General features: G+C 60.2%; 5 protein-coding genes across 5 annotated transcripts; all 5 read left to right on the top strand.

The window, feature by feature from the left end:
• Nucleotides 1-766: 766 nt before the first annotated feature.
• LMXM_28_1980 (conserved hypothetical protein) lies at nucleotides 767-5,050 on the top strand (the record flags this gene model as incomplete). Its single annotated transcript, XM_003876990.1, has 1 exon — nucleotides 767-5,050. The coding sequence occupies one exon, from the start codon at nucleotides 767-769 to the stop codon at nucleotides 5,048-5,050; it is 4,284 nt and encodes a 1,427-aa protein (XP_003877039.1).
• A 1,595-nt stretch (nucleotides 5,051-6,645) lies between these two features.
• Nucleotides 6,646-7,164, top strand: LMXM_28_1970 (putative ribose 5-phosphate isomerase; the record flags this gene model as incomplete). Its single annotated transcript, XM_003876989.1, has 1 exon — nucleotides 6,646-7,164. The coding sequence occupies one exon, from the start codon at nucleotides 6,646-6,648 to the stop codon at nucleotides 7,162-7,164; it is 519 nt and encodes a 172-aa protein (XP_003877038.1).
• Nucleotides 7,165-11,143: 3,979 nt separating this feature from the next.
• Nucleotides 11,144-13,435, top strand: LMXM_28_1960 (elongation factor G2-like protein; the record flags this gene model as incomplete). The annotated part of the gene is made up of 1 exon (XM_003876988.1): nucleotides 11,144-13,435. The coding sequence occupies one exon, from the start codon at nucleotides 11,144-11,146 to the stop codon at nucleotides 13,433-13,435; it is 2,292 nt and encodes a 763-aa protein (XP_003877037.1).
• A 1,370-nt stretch (nucleotides 13,436-14,805) lies between these two features.
• LMXM_28_1950 (putative X-pro, dipeptidyl-peptidase,serine peptidase,Clan SC, family S15) lies at nucleotides 14,806-16,866 on the top strand (the record flags this gene model as incomplete). Its single annotated transcript, XM_003876987.1, has 1 exon — nucleotides 14,806-16,866. One exon carries the CDS (start codon nucleotides 14,806-14,808, stop codon nucleotides 16,864-16,866), a length of 2,061 nt encoding a protein of 686 aa, XP_003877036.1.
• Nucleotides 16,867-20,874: 4,008 nt separating this feature from the next.
• Nucleotides 20,875-22,911, top strand: LMXM_28_1940 (conserved hypothetical protein; the record flags this gene model as incomplete). Its single annotated transcript, XM_003876986.1, has 1 exon — nucleotides 20,875-22,911. One exon carries the CDS (start codon nucleotides 20,875-20,877, stop codon nucleotides 22,909-22,911), a length of 2,037 nt encoding a protein of 678 aa, XP_003877035.1.
• Between the last annotated feature and the right edge of the window lie 3,601 nt (nucleotides 22,912-26,512).

Raw genomic sequence — 26,512 nt, 5'->3', positions numbered from 1 at the left:
CACGAGTAAGCGTGCCGTTTCTTTTTCATTGAGAGGAGGACTGAGGGAGTTGTACAAGAGCAAAGGCAAAAGGGAGCCGCCACAAAAGAGGGTGACAGGAGGCGCAGTGGGAGAGTGGTGATCGAGAACGATAGTGTGTGTGTGTGGTGGTGGGGGGGGGACGCGCATCAACGAGGTGCATCCACTGCGCCGGTCGGTTCTTTGCGCATAGGCGTACCCCGTCGGCACGCACACGAGACGACAGCTCTGCTAGTGGCGGAAAAGTTATCTGCACATTCGCTTTTCCCTTGGGGCGTCGTCTTTTGTGTATTCTCTCTGCTGCGTCGCTCTTTTCTCCTCTTTCGCTCTGCGCGGCTTTCTCTCTCTGTGAGTGTTGCGCGTGTGCAACGCTGGTGTCTTGGTGCACATTCGACCAAGCTCGCCCCCTCTCCTCCTCCTCCTCCTCCTCCTCTTCCCCCCTGTCTGTCTGTATATGCTTGTCTGTGTGTCTGCGCGTGTGTGTGCGTGTGTATCTCATTGCTGACTGCTGCTGGCGATTGGTGGCGCTGCAGTTTTTTCCCGTCCACCTAATTAGTGCGCATACCTATATACATATATTTATTTCTACACACCAGGAAGGCGCTACCTTTTCCTTGCTTTCTCTCTCGCGCGCGCGCACCACCAATACACACAGGCTCGCTCACAGGTACACTCCGCAGCCACACCCCGTACGTTTGCGCAACCCCCGAAAACAGAGGCAGTGGGCTCAGAGGAAAGTGGGGAGGATATGTCCTTGCGGGGTCTTGTGACCAGCGGGCGAGAGCCGCTGCCGCCGCGCCGTCTGCCCACGTATGCCTACCATACGGAGCCCCAAGTACGCATGCTTGCCTTGGACATGTCGGCGCGCGCGTCCGTCTCTTTAATGTGGAAACTGTGGCTGGATGGTCAGTACAATGAGCTAGGGAAACGGCTTAGCAACACTGGCGAGATTCTGGAGAGAAAGGATGAGGTGCGCTTCGCGTGCGAGTTTCTAGCGAGTGGCGGACTGGACATCTACTGCCTCATCTTGTGCGATCCGTTCAACCCCTTGCGTTTCTCGCCAGAGCGCACGGTGCGCAGCATGACCGCCCTCGAGCGTGGACGACGGCAGCGCACCCTTGAGCACATTATCGGCATTTACGCTGAGGTCATGCTTCAGCTGACCGACCTGGTGGCGGATCAGAACGACCTCGGTTGGGTGATCTACGACCGCTACCCGGGTGTCTTCTACCGACTCATCGAGTTTCTCGAAGACAGCTCCCTGTGGGCCGCCGCCACGGGCCTGCTGGAGCACATTCTAGCTTGCGTTGGCCCAGTACTGGAGATCAGCAAGAACCCATCTCTCATCCGGGTTTTGCGGCGCGCCTCGCCGACGGCGCTTGCTGCCTTCTGCCGCTTTCTCGCGCTGCTCATCTTGCCTGGCCTTGCGCAAGGCCAGAACCCAATCTTGGCGCGTCGGCTGCACTACCCGGAAACGGTGGCGGTGCTGCGGCAGGTGCAGCGGGTGGTGGACAGCAACGTGCTGTGGCTGATCGGCGAGGAGGGTCTCGTGTCGACGCTCATTAGTCTGTGCGAGCTGCGGCCGAACGGGCTGCGGGTACAGCAGGGCGGACGGTCCATGATGATGTTCCCTCCGGAGACCACCTTGATTGGTGGGGTCGGGCAGCGAGCAGTCAACGCGACGCGCGCTGGCGGCCGCACCAGCGTCGTGCCTCTCGGCAGCGAAGACGTCGACTGGGAGGACGAGGAGGAGGAGGATGGCCAATGGACAGACAATGAAGAGCAAGAAGGGAGCGGCGCGTCCGGCGGAAGCGATGGCACGGCGGACTTCATCTTCGATGGCTCCTCCCTACCCACGCTCTTCGCCGGAATCGAGCGCTTTCTTGGCATTGGGCAATCCCAGGGCCAAGCGCCTCGTGCACCGGCGCCGTCCACCAACCCCACACAGCTTCCACCACAACAGGGGCAGCAACCCTCTCCACTACCGGGATCGACCGACCCTTCCGGTGCCCCTCCACGGCGCGCCGACGAGTCAGCGGCGTTGTCAGAATACCTCGAGTACATCCGCACCACCGTACGCAGCGGCGCGGTGAGCGCGGCGCTCGGCGTGAACCGTGCCACCTCCGGCGTGGCACCGTCGCTGCCGCCGCCACCGCCGCTGTCTACTCCTCCCGAGCAGGGCGGCATTCGAGTGGAACTGGGCAGCGGCAGAGGCAACATGGCGGCGCAGGTGGTGGCCGAGCTGGAGCGCGCTGGGTTGCCACGCGACGGCGCCGAGCAGATAGCGTTTCTGAACCGCATAACATCCAACCAGTTCCAAGCCGAGGACCCATCGCGGCTGGTGCAGTGGATGCTGGACCGTGACATGCTGGAGGACGACGACATGGAGCAGAACTTCAAATCCTCGATGGACATCCACTGGTGGGTGGGGTCGGCTGACACGCGGCAGCGGTGGCGGCTGCGAGACCCGTCCTTAATCCCAGAGAGGGACGACAACCGCTACGCACTTGTCTGCTCGACTGTGCGTCGCACCATTGCACCCGGACCGCGACCGCCAACGCTGGAGGAGTTCAACTCGGCTAATGAGCGACTCTCGGCGGAGCTGTTCGAGCCGCTGCCTCGCGTGGACGCACTCGACTTGCTGGACCCCGTCGACACGCAGCGCATCGTTGAATCACAGAGCGAAGTGCTATACCTGCTAAACATGTTCCTCTCCACCTTCTACTTCAGTGACTCGTGGAAGGCGCTGCGGGACTGCCGTTGGGTGCCTCGGTCTGTGCCGATGCTGGAGGCCGCCTTCGGACTGGACCCATCGCTGCCTGCGTTCGTGGACGTGCCGCCGCACGTAAACTTGTCCGACAAGTTGCGGACGTTGCCGCGCTACTTGCCACCGCGTGCCGCTGATGATCAAGAGGAGCCCGACAGACTCGCTGATGGCTCGCCGCGCTACCCCGCAACGTGGCGTCTTGTTCCGTTTCTCCAGCTCCTCGGCGACCTCGCCGTTGTGTACCTGCGTGACCCCAATCAGATGTCCGAAGAGGAGACGGAAAATCATCAGCACGGACCCGATACGATGCGCAAGATGGAGCTGCTGCGCGGCCTTTACGAGTACTGGAACGCTCAAGACCGTCGGGAGCAGGAGATGGTGGTCGGGGATGCCGAGGTCGTTGCCAGCGCGTGGAGAAACGCGGAGGCCATCGCCCGCGTCCTGCACAGAGATCAGGAAGACAGCTGTGTCCGCGTAAGCTTGTACCAGACGCTCGATTCGTACTTGCGCACCTTTCTGTTTCGCGAGGCATACCGCGACGCCCCGGATTGCCCGCAGACAAGACTCGGGGAGGCGCTCCTTACCAGCGTGCTGGAGCGCATCTACAACGGCACGCGCATTCCCGGGCTGAGTGGGTCGATGGCGCCGGGGCGGCTGCTGTCGAACATGCTTCAGGTTCTCGGTGAGCTGCTGCGCTACCACGCCGGGAACCTGCGCACCTTATGTGCCTATGTGGTCGGAGATCGGGACATGTCGCACCTGAACGAGGCGGTGAGCAACCCAAACCGGCAGAACCCCGTCATTCTCTCCGCAGAGCATGAGGAGGTCGAGGCGATCTTGAAGCGCCCACCCTTGGAACGGGAGGAGCACGAGCCGTTTGGCAGTGTGCTGCTGCGACGCCTTTTCACCTTCGGCGTCGACACGCATCACCTACTGCGCTCGCTGCTGCTTTCCCTCACACCGGGGCTACGGTCCACCGGCAACTACATCTCGAAGCCGGTGAGTGACTCGGTGGACGATGTGCGGCTGCCACCGACACTCCCCGGCATCGGTCGCACAAGCGACATCATCTCCGGCGATGCCGTCCGTATTTCGTACGTGATTCGGGTTTCGCGGCAGTACACGCGCGAGATCAGCCTGGCGCCAGCCCACGGGGTGCGACGGGAGGAGCTCTTGAGGGAGCTGGTGTGCGTGCTAGCGCGCACGCCGCACCGGCAGGCCCCTGAGCACCGGCCGTTTCCGGGCCTGATGTGTGGCGAAAACGATCTGGCACTGTTGCGCAGCCAATGGCCGCTGCCGGCGGTGGGGCCGCCGCCGCGCCTGCGCGCGACGCTCTTTAGTCGTCGTGGCGAGGGCAGCGCGAAGGCACGGCCGCTGTCGACGCCCTGCGCGGAACCGCTTTGTTCACCGACGCATGACATCCTCGACACTGCGCAAGCGCAAACCGCTTCGACAACGGATCTTCATGACGCAGTGGAGACGACGGAGGACGCGGCGCAACTGGAGGAGCTGGCCCCGCTCTCTCGACTCCTGCTCGGCGAGCCGCACAAGCTTATCTTCAGCGCCCTCTGCGGCCTGAACATCGAGTCCATGGAGGACAACAGCCGTCTCTCCGTCGTGACAACAGTACTGCTCGTGTTTTTGCGCGTTGCGTCCGTGGGGAACTCAAGGGAGAGCGCTGCTGCGGCGGAGGCCAATATTCGCGACGTTTTGGCGAAAATGAAGTCGTTTGCAGGGCACGGACACAGCGTATGGTTAGGGGAGGAGCGCGCAGCCCGGGCGAAGGAGCGCCAAGCGAGGAGGCGTCAGGCGCTGGTGTCTGTGTCAGGGGACCAGGGGATTTGCGCGTGTGACTGGCACGACGCTCCAAAGGCTGCGGAGGCGGAGGATCAGCGTCAGAAGCCCGACGAGGCGGCGGCTGCCCTCACGGATTCCTTTGAGACGCCTACGGGAGAGGGCAGCGCTGCGGCAAAGGGTGGACTTGCGCCTGATGAGCTTCCACGGCGCTGCCCCTCCTTCATGGCCTACGGCTCCTGCGATCCTCCGCACGAGGGGAGCGTGTATCAGCGCGAGTTTGGCGGCTGCTTTTATCGCAGCTTTTTCCGCCTGCTGTGCCTGTGGGTCGGCTACTACGCGTCTTGTCAGCGGTACGTGGAGACGGTGTACTTCAGTACGGAAGTCGCGTTCGGCGAGTACAAGACGATGGCGCTGTTCCTGATGCGCATCCTGCCAGACTTTTTCATGCCCCACTTCTCGCAGTGTTGACAGGAGAGCTGACGGATAGGGAAGAAGGGCTTGGGTGGTGGTGGCGGACAAGGGACACAAGAGGCGAAAGCCTGGTGTGGTGCTTACTTTACCGCTGCCGTTCTGTGACACAAGGCATACGTAGCCAGAAAACGATGCCGCTGCTTGCTTGTCGTGGCCCCTCCCCCCTCCTCCATCCGTCTTCTTCCATTGTCTGTGCCGGCAGGGGTGGGGGTTACCCGTTTTGCTCATTCAACAAGGGCACTGGTGTTGTGTGCCACACGCACCGACAGAGAGGGAGATGGGCACAGATTGCATGACGCGCTGCGATGCGAGTAAGTAACGATGTTTTTCTTGAGGCTCTGCTGCAACGAAGATGGAGCCCCCCTCCCCCCCAGATACAAAGGGCGGTAACAACCCCCTCCCCCACTACTTTCCATGTCTGCGTGTTTGAGCGCACGTGCACGTATGTATTGTGTTGTGCGGAGGAGGCGTCTGTAATGCTTCCCTTCTCATCCTCCTCTTCATGTCTCCCCCCCGCTGTTCCCTCTCCCCCGCTTCGGATCCTGTGCCAGCCTACGCCTTCACGGATGTGAAAAAGAAAGGTAGGACAAGAAGAGCGCGAAAGCAAGAGCACCTGCCGCAGCGGGACAGAGCTGCGTGCGAGGGGCGGGTGAATGGATGGATGGTCATGCACCTTGTTTCGATGTGTGGGCAGCAGCAGATACGCATTCTCCGTCACATCTTTACTACAAAGCTTCAGAGCAGCAGCAGCAGAAGAAAAGAAAAAGGCCGACACAATACAGAGTGAAGGAGAGAGGCGCGCTGTGATATACCACTGCATGTGTTGCACTGCTTCCTCTTGCTTTTCTCCACCCCCCCCCTCTTTGCGGCACCTCCAGCGGCATTGACGAGCGGTGGTTTCTTCGCGATTTTGGCGCCTGCGCGCCGGTGTAAAATGACCCTCTTCAGCTTTAAAGCGCGTGCAGTGGTGTATCCTGTTGCGCACACCGACACACTCTTAAACCTGCGCAAACGTTCATGCGCTTGTAAACACGGTCACAGGAGTGTCGTGTTTTGAAGCCTCTCGCTCGCGGCGCTTCCCAAGAGAGGGTGCCATTTCCTTCGCCTCTGCATGTAACGGCGGGACGGCGTTCATTGACGCCATCTCTCAGCCTCCCTCCTCCCCTGGATCATCTGTGTTCGTCTCTCTCTCCGCCTCTTGCCTTTCCCAACCACTCCACCGTACACCGATTATGCGCATGCGCGTGATGTGTCTCGCTCTCTTTCCTGTTCTTCCACACGCCTTTCTTGTCATCTATACTTTTTTGGTTCTCCGCTCTCTCGCGCGTGCGCTCCTCTCCTCTTCCCATCGTCTACTCTCCATCCCTGCCTTTATCCGTCCCCTGCGCCGTTGCGTCCAAGTCGAGAGAAAACTCGATTCTCCAGTGCACACGGTCCTGCTTCACCTCTCTTTCTCTTTCTTCGGCTTCCACGTACGCCCGCACAGACATACGCGCGTACATGGCAAGCGGATTGTGACCGCCTCATCCCCCTCCACCAAGCGCTCTGTCTTTCTCTCTCTTCATCCCATCCTCGCCCTTCCTCGTCGAATCATGTCGAAGCGCGTTGCTCTGGGCTGCGACCACGCCGCCTACGCCGCACATCAGGAGATCATAGGCATGATCAACGCCTGCAGTGCGGTGTCAAAGGTGATGTACATGGGTCCCTCCTCCGACTCGTCTGTCGACTACCCCGACTACGCCGCGCAGGTGTGTGAGGCCATCTTGAAAGGCGAGGCGGATACGGGCATCCTCGTCTGCGGCACCGGCATCGGCATGTCGATCGCGGCCAACAAGTTCAGAGGCATTCGTGCAGCGCTTTGCTACGACCATGTGACGGCGCGGCTGAGCCGCCAGCACAACAACGCCCACATCTTGTGCATTGGGGTGCGCACCAGTGGACCGGAGATTATCCGCGATATCATCGAGACCTTCCTTACGACAGAGCCATTGGAGGAAGGGCGCCACGGCAGCCGCCTCGACAAGATCACGGTGATCGAGGAGCAGCAGATGGAGGACAAACAGCGATGGTGCTTCAGCGGCTGCGGAGGCCGTAAGGAGGAAGGAAAGTGAGTGCGTAGGGTACGCAGAGAGAGAGGGTCGGGGACGCACTATGCAGCGTTGAGAGACACACACCCGGGCACTTCGGCGCGCACAAGGCGATGGGTACAACGCCGTTGGCCTCATCACAATCTCTGCACCCTCCTCCTCCTCCATCCTTTCACAGCTTTCCCTCTCCCCCTTTTCTCCTATCCGGCTAACGTTTTTTTGTTATTGGTTGCTGTTTGGAGCAATCCCTCCCCCCACTTCCACCCCTTAATAAGCACACACGATCGTGAGCTCTCGTGCGCGGAGTACACGATGAACTGCCGCTTCGCCAGCAGTCCCCGTCCTCCGCCTTCTCGGCATTTTTGTTTTTATTTCCCACATTTCACAGTGCCTCTTCGTGGGCGGTTGCCCCCCCCCCCCTCCCCCTCCCTTCCACTTGTCGGCTGTCTTGGTGTCGCACGCGGCTATGCGTCTCTTCCAGCGCTGATTTCCCGTTTGGTCGTGGTGCTCCCTGACGACGACGCGGAGGGGTGGGTGGGGTGGGGAGACAAGCCTCAGTGCGTCGTATCTCAGTCTCCAGCACCCACTCTCTCTGGGGGGAAGCCAAGCAGCCCCTATTCCTGCCACTGCACAGCCACCTCTGGTGGCGACAGGGTCAGGCGCGCATGACGTAGGGAGGTCAGAGCGACGCATCGCTGCCGATGTCCGCGGTCCTGTCCTGGACGGCGTGGCGTCGGAGCGGCCTGCCACCGCGCACGCGCTTGCACGACCCACTGGATGGGCAGAGTGTCGGCATGACTCGAACGCGCCCCACCCGGCCCTCGCTGCCCACTGGCGGGGTAAGGCTGGAGCACCCCGGGAGGGATGCCCTGGGCGATGGCCGGGATAATGCGCGCGGCTGTGGGGCGACCTGCGGGGCGGGGGTGGGCAAGGCTCGAGGCAGAAGCCATGCACCGATGACCGGTTCTGGGCATTGCTGCGCCTCGTGTGCCCACGGCTGCCTCGCGCCGCGCGACGGGGCCTGTGACCGGCCGGGCGGCGATGCGCTCAGCTCATGTTGTGTGGCGGCATGGACGTGGAAAGAAAAAAAACGATGGGGATGCTGTCCTCCCCTTTCTTGCGGCGCGGTAACACAGCCACTAGGTAGGAGTTTCGCTTTGTCTGTGCGGTGGTGCGCCTGTCACTCATGCAAGGGCGCATACACACACACCCGTGAAGTGACGGGTGGCAAGGAGTCCTTAACCGCGCGTTCTCACTTTCCCTTTTTCTCCCTTGCGCATGCCTTTATCTTGCGGATGGTGGTCGGACCCCGTCACTGCATCTTCGTGATCCTTCCTCCATCATGGGGTGGCGTTCCCTTCCCTCCCTGCACCACCGTCTCCCGCCCACAGATGAGGGATGCGTGTGAGTGTATTCGAGAGACGGGATGCACGGGGCAGCGGCGGCGGTGGTGGTGCTGCTGCTGCTGGGTAAGAGAAGGCGTCGGTGGGGAGGGGGGAGGGTTCGACGTACATGTAGAAACGAGAGAGCGAAGCGCGAGAGGTGGTTAACAGAGAATGAAAACGGGGTGTGCTCGGGTATGGCACACGACTCACCTAAGAAACAGGTGGACGGAGAAACAACGTAAAAAACGAACACATAAGTGGCAGCACGGTGAATGTTACCCACCCCCCTCTGGGGCCCGCTCCCCTCGCCACCCTCACCACGCTTCTCTTTCCTTCTCATGCCGTATTACCTTTACTACCCAGCGAGTCATTTAGCGCCCGCGTGCATGGGAGGCGGGTACGACGAAGGAGGGATGGGGGTGGGGGGTGGGTGGACGACACCGGTTTCCCTCTCACAGAAATAGCAGGCGAAGCACAGAGGCTTTCGTTTTTCCTTCCTCCTCTTAGCGGAGGAACGCACCTGCACACCCCACAGTCGTATAGACCAGGTCAGCAAGCACGCCGCCAACGCGGAGGAATGAGAGCTGCTCTTAGTATGGCTCCTATGACGTCTGCGATCGGCACAGGGCGACCCTCCACATCCCCTTCACACTGACATGCACACACACACACACACACACACACACCCACACCCACACAGGCATGTGGATGATCCACGGACGCGAACGAAAATACACAACAGAGGCAAGAACACGCACAGTGCCTTCCCTCCCCTTCGCTTTCCCTTCCCCTCTCCCCGCACCATCCGCCACTGCTGGTTTAAACATTTCATCTTAGCTTTTTCTTCTGTCTAAAGGCCCATCCGCCAACAAACGCCCCGGCCGCCTCCCTCCGCCCGCCTTCCGTCCTCTGTGATCTTCCGACTCTGTCCCCCGCCGAACGACGCAAAGGAGGCGGGAGGCGGGGGGGGGAACACTCTGCTTTTTTTTTATTTGGTACCATCTGTGCTGATATATTGTAATGGCCGGGGGGGGTGCTCGTTCGTGTGTGTATGTACGGATGCGCGTGCGTGCGTGCGCCTCTTTCCAGGACACCGCGATCGATGGGAACGTCTTCTGCTTTCGTATTATCTTCCGTTCATCCCTATTACTACCGCTGCTGCCGCGCCTGCAACGAGCACCGCTTCATGACCTCAACTTGTTCGTCTCGGTGTTTCTTTTCTGGGGTTTGTTTCCGCTTCGTCTCCTCATCAAGTAACTCCGCGCGCGCGCGCTCTCTCGCCCTCGCTGGGTGGCACGATCGGACATTTTATCGTTGTCTTCATCTCTTCTTCCGTTTTGTCTTTCCTGAAACCACCTCGCTCGCTGTCGCTCCCTCTCTCTCTGTGTGCGTGGGCGGTATGCACCGCGACACCACCTCTCTCCGCTCCCCAGAGAGCGGTGGCGAAGGTCTTTGCTCCGTGAGAACAAGAGACAATAAAATGAGAAGACTTGGTGTTGGGGCCGTGGGTGCTTGTTGCTGGTGTGCGTACGGTCATGGGTCGTTGTGTTCGTGTGACTCACTTCCTCTTCAGTTGTCGGGGGGTGTCTGAGCAGCTGTGAAAGGCTGGGTCTGCATGACAGCGCGCACACGTATGTGTGTGTGTGTCCGCGTTTCGTAGGTGGACTTCTGCTTGCGCTTGACGTATTGCCCATTTCTTATTTTTAGGCTTGGCTGTGGTTTACGACGTAACGGTAAGGGGAGGGAAGTTCAGATGGAACGTACAACAGTGTCGAATTTCGTGGGCGCGTGTGCTACGACCAAGAAGGGGTGCGGGAGGGGGAGAGGCAGCACGACGCAGAGCCGCTGCAACTCTTGTATAGCGTTGTTTCGGTCGACCCGGGGGGCTGTTTACGAGAGGGGGGTTTACTTGCAGCTGGTGGTGGGGGCACTACGGTTTCTTTTTTTATATTGCTCTGCGCACTCTGAGGTCGGTGTGCTGACTGTTCAGGTTTGAGCAGTGCCTCACTCTATCTTTGTGCACGTGAGCGTGTTTCGGCAAGAGCGCTCCCACTTCTCCTTCTCGTTCATCTCTTCTCCTTTCTCTCGTGGCTTCACATCCCGCATCATCATGGGCGCATTCCGTGCGCCGCGCTGTCCTCCTCGCCAACATACTGGTGCAAAGTTGCGAGCGCGGCGATCACGAAGGTGTCGTCGCTGCTCTCGCACCACATTAGGCCACTTGTTTCTCTCCTCCCTTTGGGGGCGCACGGTCACAGGCGTTTCTTATCGCACAACGCAGAGGAGAGGAGAGAACACCATACTGAGTAGGAGGCGGATTCTGTTGCTCGCATCACGTCGTGGCAACAGTGCCGCGGATGCTGCACCGCTTGCTCCAGCTTCACGCGTCGCGTCCGCGACGCCGACTCGTCAGTGGCACCAGTCCGCTGCTGAGCAGTCCCGTCTGCGGGCTGCTCCGCACAAGTCTTCTCCTACTTGCCTCCTCCGAGATTTCTCGTAGCCTCGGCAGTAGCACCAGTGGTGGAGCAGAACGCGAGGCAGATGCCGCGGTGCGGCGGGTGCGCAACATAGGCATTGCGGCGCACATCGATGCCGGTAAAACGACCACAACAGAGCGGATGCTCTTCTACGCCGGCGTCACGAAGCGCGTCGGCGACGTAGACAGCGGCACGACGACGACGGACTTCATGAAGGAGGAGGCGGACCGCGGCATCACGATTCAGTCCGCTGCAGTCTCCCTGCGGTGGCGGGATCACGGCATCAACCTGATCGACACCCCAGGCCACGTTGACTTTACCGTTGAGGTGGAGCGGACGATGCGGGTTGTAGACGGTGTCGTGGCTCTGTTCGACGCGTCTGCCGGTGTGCAGGCGCAGAGCTACACTGTACTGCAGCAGAGCCGCAAGTTCAACGCACCGCTAATCGCCTTTTTGAACAAAATGGACAAGTACAACGCCGACTTTGCCATGTCGGTAAACTCGATACGCACCAAGCTGCAGGTAGAGCCGCTGCTGCTGCAGATCCCGCTTCATGCCGAGGACGCCAGCTTCGCTGGCGTGGTCGACATCTTAGAGCAGGTGACGTGTCACTTCGACGGCGAGCACGGCTTCGAGGTGCAGCGAGCGGACCTCAGCACCATCGGTGCCTCGCCGTTTTCGACGGGCGACGGTGACAGAGCTGTGGATCGCGAGCTGACGCACGTGACTCGCTCCATGCGCAAAGCGCGCCACGACCTTATCACTCAGCTCACCGCTGTCGATGATGCGCTCTCGGAGGCATTCATAGCGGAGTTGGACGCCACCGACGGTGATGAGGCGGAGGCGGAGCGGCGCCTCTCCACTGAGGCGCTGCGCTCCGCCGTGCGTCGGTCCGTGGTGCACCCGCCACGCGATAGACCGCCGCTCGTCCCGGTTCTGTGCGGCGCCTCTCGTCGCAATCAAGGGGTGCAGCCGCTGCTTGATGCTGTGACGTACTACCTGCCGTCGCCATGTGACCGGCAGCTGACCGGGTTCACGAAGGATGGCATACCAGTACCCCTTCCACCTGCTTCGGCCTCGCCGACGGTCCCGACAGTGGCCCTCGCCTTCAAGGTAATGCACATAATGCACCCAGGCAAGGGGCAGCGCCTCCCACTCGTGTTCTTGCGTGTGTACAGCGGCAGGATCGTCCCGCGCATGCGCCTTGAGAACAACAGCCGGCAAAAGTCAGAGGTTATCGAGAAGCTCTATGTGATGCACGCAAACCACCCGGTAGAGGTGCCGAACTTGGAGGCTGGCCAGATCGGCGCGGCTTTCTTGACCCACACATACACCGGCGACACCTTATTCAGTCAGCCGTCGCACCACCTTCTTCAGGCTAAGCGGCATGTGAGACGCGGCGACGTTAAGGAGGAGGTGCACACGCTAGAGGGTATTAGCGCCCCACCAGCCGTCATCTCCTTCTCCATCGAGGCCGCCACACGCAACCAGGTTGAGCTGCTCAAGAACGCCCTGGCTGAGCTCTCCAGGGAGGATCCGAGCCTGCGTGTCACGGAGAGCGAGCAGGGAGCGGTGGTGGTGAGTGGGATGGGGGAGCTACACCTGGAAATTATCATGTCGCGCCTCGCGAACGAGTACCAGGTGAAGTGCCGGCTTCTGCGCGCCATCATCGAGTACCGGGAGACGATACGAGTGACCCAGTCGATGGAGAGGCACACCTGCTTATTGAACGACCTACCCTACGCCGAGTGCTCGCTCGAGCTGCGGCCGCTGCTAGAGAACGGCGAGCGGTGCAGCGCCAAGGATCAGTGCCGCTTCCGCATTGACAGCGCCTTTGAAGAGGAGTTTCTCAGCTGTGGGAGACAGCAACAGCAGCAGGGCGGTGGCCTCTCCAGCTGGTCGCGTGTAAACGACGTGCGCAACGCCAAAGAGGAGCTGCGCCTCATTGTGGCGTCCTTCCAGTCCGCCGTTGATGCGTGCATGCGGTTGGGCCCTCTGGCGGGGTTGCCGGTGCACGGTGTGGAGGTGGTGCTGACGTACTTCCGCAAGACGGCCGGTTCACAGCTCCAGGAGAGGTCGCTGACCCACGTCGCCCGCTCAGCGCTGCTGAGTTTGCTCAAGGCGACCCGCAAGGACGACCTGGCGCTGCTGGAGCCGATGATGGAGGTGGAGGTGCACCTTTCCGAGTTCACTTACATCGGCAAAGTTGTCAGCTCCCTCAACGAGCATCATGCGCTGACCGTTGACGTGCAGGAGGACGGCCGGTCCGTGACAGCTGTCGTGGCCATGCGCAACACCCTTCGCTACACAATGGAGCTGCGAAAGGCAGTGAAAGGGCATGCAAACATGTTTGTGAAGTTGTACGACTACCGCGTTGTGGAGGAGAAGGCTGTGCTGGCGCGCATCCTGAAGAACCTCGGCATCGTAGACTAGCTCTCTCCCTCTCCCTCTCGCACCCTCGGCCAGTGTAGCGGCGGCGTCGGGCGGCGCCCTCGCCTCTGTTCACCCGGTTAGCGCGTGTAGCCGCTTTCTTTCGACATTTTTGACTTTTTTTGGGTGTCTCTACTCTCTCTGCCCATCGTCTGTTGGATACCGCACCGCTAAGGGGGTGCGGTGCTGGCGGAGGTTTGACGAGCGGGGGTGGGAGAGAGAAAAAAGGGCGTAGAGCACGCCTCTCGCGGTGTGCTCGCGTGAGACACATTGTCACACAAGCTTAAGAAACAGCAACGTAAAACAGAAGGCGGCCCTCGTGAAGAAGACATGCGCTTCACCATGGAGTACGTGCCGATGTGCGGAGTCACAGGAAGCACGAGCGCGTTCGTGTTCTGGGCTGTCGCGGCCTCGCCGCACGCGCTCTCTTTTTCTAAAGCGAGCCGTTTACTGGATGGGCTTGCAGTGCCTACTTCCACGTCCCATCTCTTAGGCACTCAGCTCACTCACCCTCTCGGAGCCGCATCGCACGCCCGCGCGTCTGTGCACGTTTGCACCTCTCTTCGCTTTCTGTCACGCAAGCCCTCCTCTCCTGTGTACACTGAGCTGTACGTGTGCGCGCGCGCACCTGCTGCGATTCGTGCTCACTGCCCCTCCTCGCCCACTCGTGTTTTCGCTCTCTCTTTTCGATTCTTCCTGCTGACCACTCCATGGTGTCCGCGTCTTGTCCCCCATCTCATACCCTACACCAGCACACACGCACGCACGCGCCGGTCTTCTCTCTCGCGCTGCTACGAATACGGGGCCTTGTACTCGCATTATTTTTCCCGGTTGTTTTTCGTTATCGACTCCGCCCCCACCCCCCTTTCTCTCCCCCACGCGGCTTCACACACTGTCTTCTCTCCGCGCCACTATTTTTTTTGTTTCCGTCACTTTGGACGGTGCGTCTGTGCGCGTGTGTGTGTGGAGGGGAGAAGGAAAAGGAGGGAGGGAGTACACGAGTGGGGCCGTTGCAGTGCACCGTTGTCTGCCACCTCGTCTAGCGTTTGGCTTCGTTGTGGGGGATTGGATCCGTAAATAGCGATACATACGTATCTATCTATATATCTATATCTATATACATCTATGTGTGTGGATGTATACATCGATATAGATACCGCCATCAACGTATATGCCTATATATATATATATATAATATCTATATACCTATATATATCTATATCTATATATACGTATACTTCCCCCCTCCCTCTCTTCTTTCGTTTTGCTTGTATAGCGCTGGTGCGGTGTTTCAGCTGGCCGCCAAACATCCTTTTTCCCATCGATCACTTGATATATATATATATATATATAGCTGCTGCGTGGTCATCATCATGCACCGCGCCTGCACGGATCTTCCGCATCCGACGCAGTTCGTAGAGAACACCTACATCACCCTCAAGGATGACATCCGCCTGGCCGCACGGCTCTTTATGCCGAAAGATGCATCGTCGGAGCACCGCTATCCGGGCATTCTGGAGTACATCCCGTACCGCAAGCGCAACGGCACCCGCATCCGTGATGAACCTATGCACGGCTTCTTTGCCGGCCAAGGCTACGTCGCAGTGCGCGTCGATATGCGCGGCACCGGTGAGTCGGATGGCCTGCTGCTCGACGAATACCTCAAGCAGGAGCAGGACGATGCACTCGAGGTGATTGATTGGATCAGCAAGCAGCCATGGTGCACCGGTGACGTTGGCATGATGGGCAAGTCGTGGGGTGGTTTCAACTCGCTGCAGGTGGCCGCTCGCCGTCCTCCCGCGCTGCGTGCCATCATTGTTCTCGGCTTCACACACAACCGTTTCACCGACGACATCCACTGGAAGGGCGGGTGCCTGCTGAACGACAACTTCTGGTGGGGATGCATCATGCAGGGCTTCCAGTCATGCCCGCCCGACGGCGACATTGTCGGGGATCGCTGGAAGGAGATGTGGCTGGAACGGCTGGAGAAGATGCCGCTGAACGCCGCTGACTGGGCTGAGCACCAGCGGTACGACGCTTACTGGCAGCACGGGTCGATCCAGGAGGACTACAGCTCCATCCAGGTGCCAGTGCTCCTCGTCGATGGCTGGGCAGACTCGTACACGAACTCCCTCTTTCACCTGCTGGAGGGGCTGAAGGTGCCGTGCAAAGCCATTTGCGGCCCGTGGGCGCACTTGTACCCGCAGGACGGCACGCCGCTGCCTCGGATGAACTTTCTGCGTGCGGCCAAGGACTGGTGGGACTACTGGATGAAGGGCATGACGGCCAACGACGTGGCGAGCTGGCCGGTGCTCCAGGTCTACATCGAGGACTCGCTGCCGCCCTGCACAACCAAGCCGATGGCGCCTGGCAAGTGGGTGGCGATGGACAAGTGGGTGAACGCTGAGGTGCCGACCGTCGCGTATGGCCTCGGCGCGGGCCGGTTACTGACAGAGGTGGGCAAGGACGGCGCCACCATTGGCACCGGCACGGTAATGGTGCACACCCCGCTGAACCATGGGCTCATCTCAGGTGAGTGGATGGGCGTGGGTGTGATAGGTGAGACTGCTGGTGACCAGCGCATTGACAACGGCTTGGCCGTCACCTATACCTCAGCCCCGCTTACAGCTGCTATGGATATCCTCGGCCAGCCAACCTTCTCTGTGACGCTGACCTGCGATCAGGCGAAGGGCTTCCTGTTCGCCAAGCTGTGCGACATTGCGCCAGACGGGGCGGCCACGCGCATCACGTACGGCATGAAGAACCTGGTTCACTGTGGCCCCGAGGGCGACAAAGCCATTGCCTTGGTGCAGCCCGGGCAGGCGGTTCAGGTGACAGTGACGATGGACTTCTGCGGCTACTGCGTCCCGGCCGGCCACAGCGTCTCCCTTTCGCTCGCGAACAACTACTGGCCCATGGTTTGGTGCTCTCCGGCGGACACGACGCTGCTGCTGGACGCCGCAACGGCTGTCTTCCGCGTCCCGGTGCTCCACTCGAGCGCCACCATTGTCCCTGGTCCAGATTCGGTTCCGGAGGTGGCGGCTTCGACCCCCATGACGGTGATCGCGCCCGGCCGCGTGGAGCGCTCCGTCTCATATGAGATCGTGCGGGACACCTGGACATACGTCACGAGCGTCGTCGGTGGCGTGTTTGGCGAGGGCATCGTCCGCTTCGACGACATTGGCACAACGCTGGAACACAATATGCATCGAGAGCTGACACTCAGCAACCGCGACCCGCTCTCGGCGCACTACACCATTAACCAGAAGCTCAAGGTCAGCCGCCCGCACTGCGTCACAGATGTGAACATTACGAGTACGCAGCACTGCGATGCCGACTATCTCTACATTCGGTCCAATATCAAGGCTGCCCACAACGACGAGGGTGTCTTTGAGAAGAGCTTCTGCCGCCGTGTGCGTCGGGAGGCCATCTAAGCCGTGCCCACTCCTTAGCGGAGTGCCACACACGCACAAAGTGACCGGGGGAGTGCCTCTGCCCTCGCTCATCTCTCACTATCCTCACATGGGCGGGTTGGGACGCGCACACCGATGCCTTTAACAAGCATAGAACATGCTCGATGGCGTGCTTTTTTTTTCGGCACGTCGCGCGCATACGCTCCTAGCGGGCGTGGACACGTCTGCGCGTGCGCGCTAGTATGCGTGTACTCCTCACATATTCGGATTTTCCTTTTCTTTTGACCTCTGTATCTCGGGGTCGGTCGTTTCGTCAAGGTTGAGGGGGGAGGGAGGGAAGGGGTTCTCTGTTCTTCCTGTACGCGCCTTTACTGCTGTTGTGTATGTGTGTGTGTCGGTGCCTGCGTTCCCTCTGGGTGTTTGTACGAGGTCTTTGCATGCATGCGTGTGTTGGGGCCATGCGCCGTGTCTCAGTTTCTCTTCCACTCAGTGCTGTTGTTTATTTTATTCGGCCTCCCATCGCTTCCTCAGAGATCTGGGTTTGTCTTTGCTTTTTTTTATATTCGTCGTTAGCAGTTTTGTCCGTGTGCATGTGTCGTCGTCGTCGTCGTTTCGCCTGTGCGCATCTGCAAGCATGCGTTCGTGTGTGTTTGTGTGTCTGTGCCATGTGGGATGTGCCAGTCACGTATTCGCCTATATCTCGCTCTCTTTTACGCCCGAACCCTCGCACTCCCCTTGAGGACTGCTCTGCCTTCCCGTGTGTCACTTGCGCAGTAGAAGTAAAATGAAAAGGGCTTGAGCAAGGCAGAGTGAGAGAAAGCTCGCGACGCCTCCTTGCGCACCAGCGCACATGCTCTCCTCCCCTCCATCCTGCTGCTGGTGCTGCTGCTGCTTTCTGTTCAGGTACTTTCTCGGACTCGGGCTTTCCGTGTGCGGGTAGCATCGGGAAAGTGGGGGACTGGTGTGCGCGTCTATCTGCCAGCCGGCAAGCAAGCCCGCACCCACGTCCGCAGGCGCGTAGGGATGGACAGGAAGGCAGACAGAGAGGGAGAGAGACGCGTGCGCGGCTACATCCTACTCAACCTCCCACGCCCTTCACAGAAATCAAACAGAAACGCAAGAAAACAAACGAAAGTGACGAAAGTACAGACGACCTCTGCCGCTGCCACGGCGACCGCCCAAGTATGATCGAAAGCCCACGTCAGGTGCCGTGGACGCAGCCAATGGCGAAGTCGCAGCTATTTCCCGTATGCGGGATTTATACCTGTGCGTGAAAGGGATTAGGCAGGGCAGTACACCTTCACCACCTCCCCCTTCCACACGTGTGCATGGCGTGCCCGTCTACAGCGACCCCGCTCCCCCCCCCTCCCTTCGCACATGGTCTGCGCCGTCTCGTTTCATTGTCGCCTCTCCTTCTCTCCGGCTTGTCCGCCTTTTGCGATGCTCGTGCTCACGGCAGGGCCCTCACTCACGCAAACGTATACACGCTATTCCTCAGAACCCATCCCCACTCGCAGCTCGTGGACACGAGGGAGGGGGGGGGGAAGAGGGGGAGGGTGCTGTGCGAACTGCGGCTACTGGATAGGATCCGTCACTCTCTACCTCTCTTCATTGTTGTTCTGTGCTTGCCAGCCGTCTTCGTCTTTCCCTTCGACGCCACCGGCGCTGAGCTGGCGCCCCTCGTTGCACATGTGGTGACATGCAAGCGCACACCTATATACTGCGTCGCTGGCTGGGTGCTGGGGGCGCCGCACACTCGCACGGGGGCGACGGCGGGCCTCTCCAGGTGCCAGTATGACGGTCACTGCTATCGCGAAACTCTCGACACACTCAAGAGTACACCCTCTCCCCCCGAACAGCATCCACCGCCCCGCGCTTCAGTGGATGCGGTGAGATCTGGGCATTCTCGGCTGCCGGCGCTTGTTAACATACCGCGCGACTCAGCCGCATCCTTCATGATTGTTACAGTTGCACACTCGTTGAAAGCACGCGATTTCCATCGCGTAATCGTCGTCGACGCGCCGTCTGCTCTCTCTGCCCACTCTTTTGCTGTGCACATATCTATTTCGTCCCTCGGCTGCACCATCCACTCTCCCTTGTCTCTCTCTGTCCTTCCAATCTTCTGGCTCTCGCCACACGATCCCACCCCTCGCGGTGCACTGGACCACGCGGCACCACCTGCTCGCAATCACACCGGCACACGAAACACAAACACATCCACACCGAACTTATGGGCATAACCCCCCCTTGCTGCACACTCATGCCGCCCGTGTAGTTCTACCTTCGTCCTGCCCCCTTCGCTCTCCACTGTGCTCTCTCTCTTTCCCTCTCGTTTTCTCGATTTCCCTTTTGAAGGATAATTTGTCGACGCGGCTCCTTGTGTCTTTGTGTCGTCGTCGGTCAGTGCATGCCCACCTCCCACGGACTCCTTGTAGGTCGCACATGCACTCCGTGTAGCAACGCTGCCTGCGCTGTCGCTTCTTTTTATATAACAAATATATATATATATATTTCCGTTTTGCCTCGTTCGGGTGCGTGTGCAACGCAGGCGAATGATACAAGATTAAAGCGGGGATACGTTAAGGGCTGCAACCTGTAGGAGAGCGACACGGTCAACGTCTTGTGTGTACGACCGCATCTTTCTCCCCAGCCTCCCCACTTCTCCCTCTTCCGCTTTAAACACCCCCACCCTGTGTCTTTGCGCCTTTTCAGCCGCACCGCACCACTCACGCGATCGTGTCCACCAAGCGGAGCGGTGCCCTCCTTCTCCACCTCGCCTCTCCTTCCCCTCCCTCCGTTGCTTCCGGTTCAAGAGCCGTTGACATGCTTTAGGATTCTTTTCTCCATCCCTTTCTTCAGCCCTGCCCCCCGCACTCCTTTTATTGTCACGTGTGCGCTTGTCGGCCAGTCTGCCACCCACTCACTCTCTCCAGGTGCTGCCGACACGCTACGAAAACACGGCGCAAGAAGAGAGAAGGGAAGTAAGGACCGCACGTGCGGCGCAACCATCGACCCTAGCGTACAACTTTTCGGGCGATTGGTCGGCACTATCACGCACAGCGAAGACACCGACACACGACTAAGACTCAACGCGAGAACACTCTCCTAACCCCCTAACAACGCTGCGGTACGCCGTACGCTCACTCCTAAAGGTACATATCTTCGGCTGCGCCACGCGAGTGATTTGTTGCACACCGCCTCTAACCTCCCACGCCACCTCCCGCCGCCTCTTCCCCCTTCTCCGCTCCGCCGCACTCCTCAATCATCCACAAGAGTTGAAGGGGGTTTACGCGCGGAAAGAGAGAGTGACGAAGTGTGAGCTGCTCTTGTTTGCTATCTTCCATCTGTCTTCGTTTTCTCAGCGTTCGTGAGAGCGGCGTCGTGCCAAGTGTGCCGACCCCCCTCCTCCCCCTGCCTCCGTCCGGAGTCGCTCTTCTCTTCAGTTTGTGCTTCCCTTTTCCACAAGAGGCGGTATTCCCGGGCTCTGCCGTTGGCACCGCAGTTTTCTTCGTCGATTGGGTCGTCTCAGCCACCGGCATAGGTATACACAGACATAAACACGCACGTGCACGCGTGGCACCCTCACTGCCCCCCCTCCCCAAAGGAGCCGAGGTGGAAAGGGAAACCGTCGCGCGGCACAGGCGCACACACCGAGGCACACAAACACGTACGCGGCCACTACCACGTTGCCGGCTGCCTTGTTTCGCAACAGTGGCTTTGGCGCATTCTCTTCTTCTCCGTTGTGTACGACGTAAGTCTGCATCCCGCCCCTAACACACACACACACACACACACACAGACACAGAGGGAGAGAGACCGAAACTTGTCTTTTTCATGTTGATCTCGCCCCAGAAGGTGACGCATATACCCCTCCCCCTTCCTCCCCTCCCCCCGCACACGCACCCTTCAACGCACTCTGCTTATTGCTGCGCCGGTTGAAGTGGACCCTCACGCGACCTTGCTGTGTCACAACGAGCATAGGCGCTGGTATAAACCCGACACACCTTCGCACGCCGGCACGTATCGGTTATGTCCGCGTCGAACCGGCGCAACGGCGGCGCCTCCGTGATGGAGGTTGAAATGGAGCAGAGGGGCGCCGCCGCGCAGACGAGCGGGTGTTCTCCGCTGCCTCGCGGCGGGAACTCGGCCACTTCAGCGGCGTTTCTGAACGTCACTTCCGCGATGCCCGCCGTGGAGAACACCGCTGGGAGTCACATCCACGTGTGCTACCTCGACGAAGATGTGACCCAAGCGGCCTGGTACCTCGTGCCGAATGTCATGACGCTGAAGCAGATGTTACGCGAACAGGATCAGTACGCGGTCGTGTCACCCTCGTCACCGGGCGCTGCCGACCATTTTGCAAAGATCCCATTGCTGCCCCCCGTCGGCATGCCAGCAGCTACGAATGCTCCCCACACGCTTCCCTCGGAGTCCACCGCTGAGAAGACGCATGGTGCATTCGCCCTCCCGGCGATCCGGCTGTCCCCTGCCTCTTCTCCCAACTGTGACGCTCGCCCTGCGTGGGTCAGCATAAAGGCAGCTAATGAGGAAGAGCTGGGGAAGGTTCTGGAGAGCCTGCCAGTGCATGTGCTCACACGGCGCCGCATCATCTCAGTACTCTGCACCAATATGGACGCTGGGGAGCTCAGAGAGCTTTGGAGCGACGACTCCAGCAGCGACACCGAGGATACGGAGCCCTCATCCGAGAGGGGGCATGAAAAGGGTGACTATACCAGACGCCACAAGACGGTGCGTGACAACTTCCTCGAGTACTTCCCAGCCCACGGCTACGCTGTGCTGTGCCTGCAGGCGGTGGGACTGCAGAGTGTGGAGACAGCGGGACGCGGCGCCATTCAGAGTGACGGGGTGAGCGCACATGGCACGCAGCTGCCGTGCACACCGGTGGTGGTGCTGGCCTTCGAGTCGACGCTCTTCACCTTCAGCGCGGGTCGCTTTGGCGGCGAAGGAGACGTGCAGCTCATCATGGCGAACCGCGCATGGCCCGCCGGATCTTCAACAAGCACTGGTAGAGCTGGCGTGCTGGCACTCCGCTCAGCAGCGAGCTTCGCAGCCTCGCATGCGTTATCGGTCAGTACCCACAAGAGCACAGGGTTTGTTGATACGGCAACAAACGACCCCCCTTTGGCCGTTTGGGAGCGCCAATTCGACGCGAACCTTTCCCTTGACAATGCGGGCAGCGTGGCCAGGGAGGGGGTCAACGGAGCAACACCTGAGGCGCCTCATGGCACACACGCTGGTCGACGGGCGGTGCCAGAACCACTCACATACCCCGCCGCTGCTGCCGCAGATGATTCGCTATCCTCGTTCTCGGCGGAGCGGGCGAGAGGGGCCCAGCAACCCATGATGGCGTTCAGCCCCCCTAACAGATCAGCATCGCCGACTTACTGCGAAGACACAGCTATTTCCGTTGTGTGCAGCTCGCTTGTGTCTGCCATTATTGGCTACTTCCAGAAGTCTACCCGTGCGCTGCTCATCAAGGCAGACCAGCTTGACGAGCTTGTACTTCAAATTCTGCCTTCGCGAGTTGACCAGGACGACGTGTTGCTGCGCACCAAGAACCTGCGCCACCTCATAGCTTTCTTCCACATAGACGCGTTGCAGAAGGAGCGAGTGTTGAAGGAGCTGTTGTTGCCGGCAATGCGCCTGACACCGTTCTCGCGATCCTCCGCGGGAGTGGGGAGCTACCAGCGCTCGCTTTCGACCGTCCGAAGCACGGTCCTCAGGCTATGCAAGGGCCGCGACATCGTCAACAGGGCGAACATGACCCTCGTCTGTGGCGTGTCTGCACGCCTCCTGTCGCACTGCAACTTCATGGACTACATGAGCCACGTGCACACGCAAATTACCGTAATGCTGATCCCGATCACCATCATTCCAAATCTGTTTGCCATGAACGTACGGGTGCCCTTCACCGACGCAGAGACCACGACTCCGTTCTTCTGCATCGTGGGGATTACGCTGGGGATTCTGGTGGTCAGCATTGCGCCCATCGTGTACAAGTTCCTCATATACAAGGCCCCTGGTGCACTGGCGACACTCGAGTAGCGAAGGAGCGACGACAAAGCAGACAACAAAACGGGGGGAGAGGGGAGGGGAGGGGGGGGGGATAAACCGAACACAAAAAATAGGAAGGGAGGAGGAGGTGTGTAGTGTTGGGCTGCTTCACATCGACTCTTCTTTCGACGCGCCGTGGTGAGATTCTCTGGCGCGGTGTCTCCGACGTGCGTGCGTTTTCGTGTGCCCGGCTTTTTCTTTTTCCCATTCTTTTCCTTGGACCCGTCCTTCCCCTTGAGTCGCCATGCTCTATCCCCCTTCCTCTCCCCCAATCCCCTTCCCACCGTGCCGTCATTCTTTGCCTTTCCCTTTTTTAAAATTTTTCTTGACCGTAGCGCTGGCCCTCATGATACTAACCACCTCACCGTGGGGTCAGGGTGTAGTACCCGCTCTCGGTGTTGGCGGACGGGTCTGGGGCAGCGCTGTGCGGAAGAGATGCGCGGTAATGATGATCAGGCTTGGGCCAGCGCACTACGAACCTCGTGCAACGCTTCAGAGGGCACATGCACCCGCCTACCGCTTTTCTGTCTGTGCCGCGTTGCGGCGATGCCGCGCGTAATCCTGGACCTCGCCTGCGCTGTGTGGCAGTGGCATTGCAGTGGGCTGAGCGAAGCCACGCGGCGCTGGCGGGGCCGGTTCGCTGACATTGTCGACGTGTGGCAGAGGCAGGAGACCCGTGGCTGTGTATGCGCCCATGCTCGGACTTGTTCGGGTGTAGAATGACGCGATGGAAATAGAAAAGTGTTCGCACTCGCGGACTTCTATTTTCATCTGGCATGTTCGGGTCAGCGTCCCCAGTTCATGGGAACCAGCTCTCTCCGTCTTCTCTTCTACCCTCACTTGTTCCTTAACCCGCATGACTCATGGAGGGAGGCACACCGGCACGCACGCCAGCACAAACACGCGACATCCGTGTGCTCACACCACTTAAGGGGACGTTTGCCGCGCCTTTTGGCCTGTGTTCTACAAGCGAACTGGCATTCCCCTCTTCCGCACAAGTACACCCAGATGGAATAACACAAGACTGACGCAACCAACAGCACTGGCAGCACGTTTCATGAGAAAAACAGAGGATGGCACACATGACAATTCTGCAGCCGCAGCGAGAGCAGCGCTGCCATCAGTAGAGCTTTTTCGACCCGTCTAAAGCAGAAGCTGTATACAGCGTTATGCATCTCCCTGCCTCCCTTTGCGACGCATGCGGCACAAAATATTTGTAACACCTTTGCGGAAAGCCGCGAGAACGACGTCGCACCGCATTTTGACCAGCCCCGCTTCGCTCCCCACCCTGAGACTTTTCCTCTACGAACGCCAACCGGCCACGTCGGCGATCGATTCGGCCCCGATGGAGCACACTGGTCATTTCCCCGGAGCGCGGCAAGCAGTGTGCTCCCTCTCCGTGTTCTTTCCTATGCGCATGTGAATCCAACTCTGCCCTTCACGTGTCCCCTCTTCCACTTCGCCTCTGCACCCCTCCGCCCAACTTACCCGCACCGCGCACGCCCTCCCCGTCCTCATCGCCCACGCGCACCGCCCGGCATCAAGACACTCTCTCGGCCTCTCTCGCTACATAGCTGCCTTTTTCTTAATTCGTGTCTTTCTCTTGTTTGTTCCCCCCTAACCTACAGCGACTGTGCGACGCCGCCACGCCTCGCCAACCGCCCCGTCCCCGCCCGCCTCCGTCTCTCGCGCGCACCCGCAGATCCTCTTCTTGCTCGGCCCAAGCACGGCTCTATTGCTTCTTCTTTCATTCCCAGGAGGCGAGCGACCATGGCGCAACCCACCCTCACGGTGCTCCGCCAGCTGGCCGGCGATCTTGTGCGCGCTGCCGTTGCGGTGCAGGCGCGCGAGCCCCTCGAATTTCAGTCGGCCGTTGCTTCCGCAACGAAGACGGTCGCCTACTCGCAGGTCCGTGCGGGGTCGCACTCCAGCGCGAAGGGTGACGGTACCAGAAGCCGCCTCTCGTATGCTGAGTCTGCGCATGACCACGGCCACAGCCACGGCAGCGGCTCCGACGGCGGCCACGGCCACAGCCACGGCAGCGGCTCCGACGGCGGCCACGGCCACAGCCACGGCAGCGGCTCCGACAGCGGCCACGGCCACAGCCACGGCAGCGGCTCCGACAGCGGCCACGGCCACAGCCACGGCAGCGGCTCCGACGGCGGCCACGGTCACAGCCACGGCTGCGGCTCCGTGGAGGGCGACTACATGCTGGGATTGCACATTGCTGCGATCTTCATCATTCTCGCTGCATCAGCTGTGGGCACGCTGATCCCGATCGTGGGCAAGCGTGTGCCTGCGCTGCGTCTCCACGCGTACGTGTACGCTGTGGGCAAGTCGGCTGCGACGGGTGTGGTGCTGGCTGGGTAGATGATTAACAGGATCAATCACGCTTCTGTTGTGTTTGGGGCTGACTGCATCCCTGAGAGCTTCCGCGAGATGTACGAGGGCTGGGCTTTCCTGTTCGCGATGATGGCCGCTATCGTGATGCACGCGATTGACGGGACGATCGGGTGGATTGCGGAGCGGTGGAGCGCGCGCGCCGCTGGTAAGGCGCTGCCCGCGGATCCGTGCCACGACTCGCTGTGCAACGAGTGCGTTGCGGTGCGCAAGGGCGTGCCTTCGACGAGGCCCGACGAGGATGCGCTGCAGGACGTGCACGGCTGTGTGGAGGATGGGCAGGGCTGTGCCTCTGTGCCTCAGATGGACGCTGAGGCGTGTGGGGGACACCAGCACGGCGTAGCTGTGCCGGAGGACATGGCGCCGCTGCAGCGCGTCGTGGCAGCGGTGTGCATGGAGTTCGGCGTGACGCTGCACAGCGTGTTTGTGGGGCTTGCGCTTGCCGTGTCGAACGGCACGGACCTGCGCGCGCTGATCATTGCGCTTGTGTTCCACCAGCTGTTCGAGGGCCTTGCGATGGGCGCGCGTCTTGCGGACGCGTCGTTCAAGATATCACTGGAGCTTGCGCTGATGCTTGTGTTCTCGTTCTCTGCGCCGATCGGGATTGCGGCAGGGACCGGCGCTGTGATGGCGTCGCGCGACGCGCTGTCGGGGACGACGTACGCGTTGGTGAGTGCGATCCTGGACTCGATCTGCGGCGGGATCATGCTGTACATTGCCTTCAACCTGCTGTTCGTGGACTTCCCGCACGACCTGCATGTGCACTGCGGCGTGAAGAGCAAGCGCGGCGTGGCCAAGCGGATCGGGATGTACGCCGGGCTGTGGATCGGTGCGGGCGTGATGGCGATGATTGGGAAGTGGCTGTAGGTGTTGGACCGCTGCTGTTCCTGCGCGAGTATGTGGCTAGGTGGCTGCTGCTGCAATGGGTCGCGCTTCTGTGCTGCTGTGGGGCGTGGGCGGGCCGGCGGTGCCTGCTTGACGCCCCGCCTCTCAGCTGCGGGCATCCCAGCGCTCCCTCTCCCCCACGGCGTCGCAGGCACGCGCGCGGCGCAACACATTAGTAGTAGATCAGTCCTGTTCTAGTGCACCCTTTTCTTTCGCTACCTCCCCCCTCTTTTCTTCCACGCTGTTTCGTAAGCTCTCCTCCTCCTCGTTTTAGTTTCCCTCCCCCCTTCCACACGCCCCCACCCCC

This window comes from Leishmania mexicana, chromosome 28, assembly GCF_000234665.1.
Source record: "Leishmania mexicana MHOM/GT/2001/U1103 complete genome, chromosome 28".
Classification (NCBI taxonomy): Eukaryota; Euglenozoa; class Kinetoplastea; order Trypanosomatida; family Trypanosomatidae; genus Leishmania; species Leishmania mexicana.
This window is presented reverse-complemented; position numbering and strand designations above follow the sequence as displayed.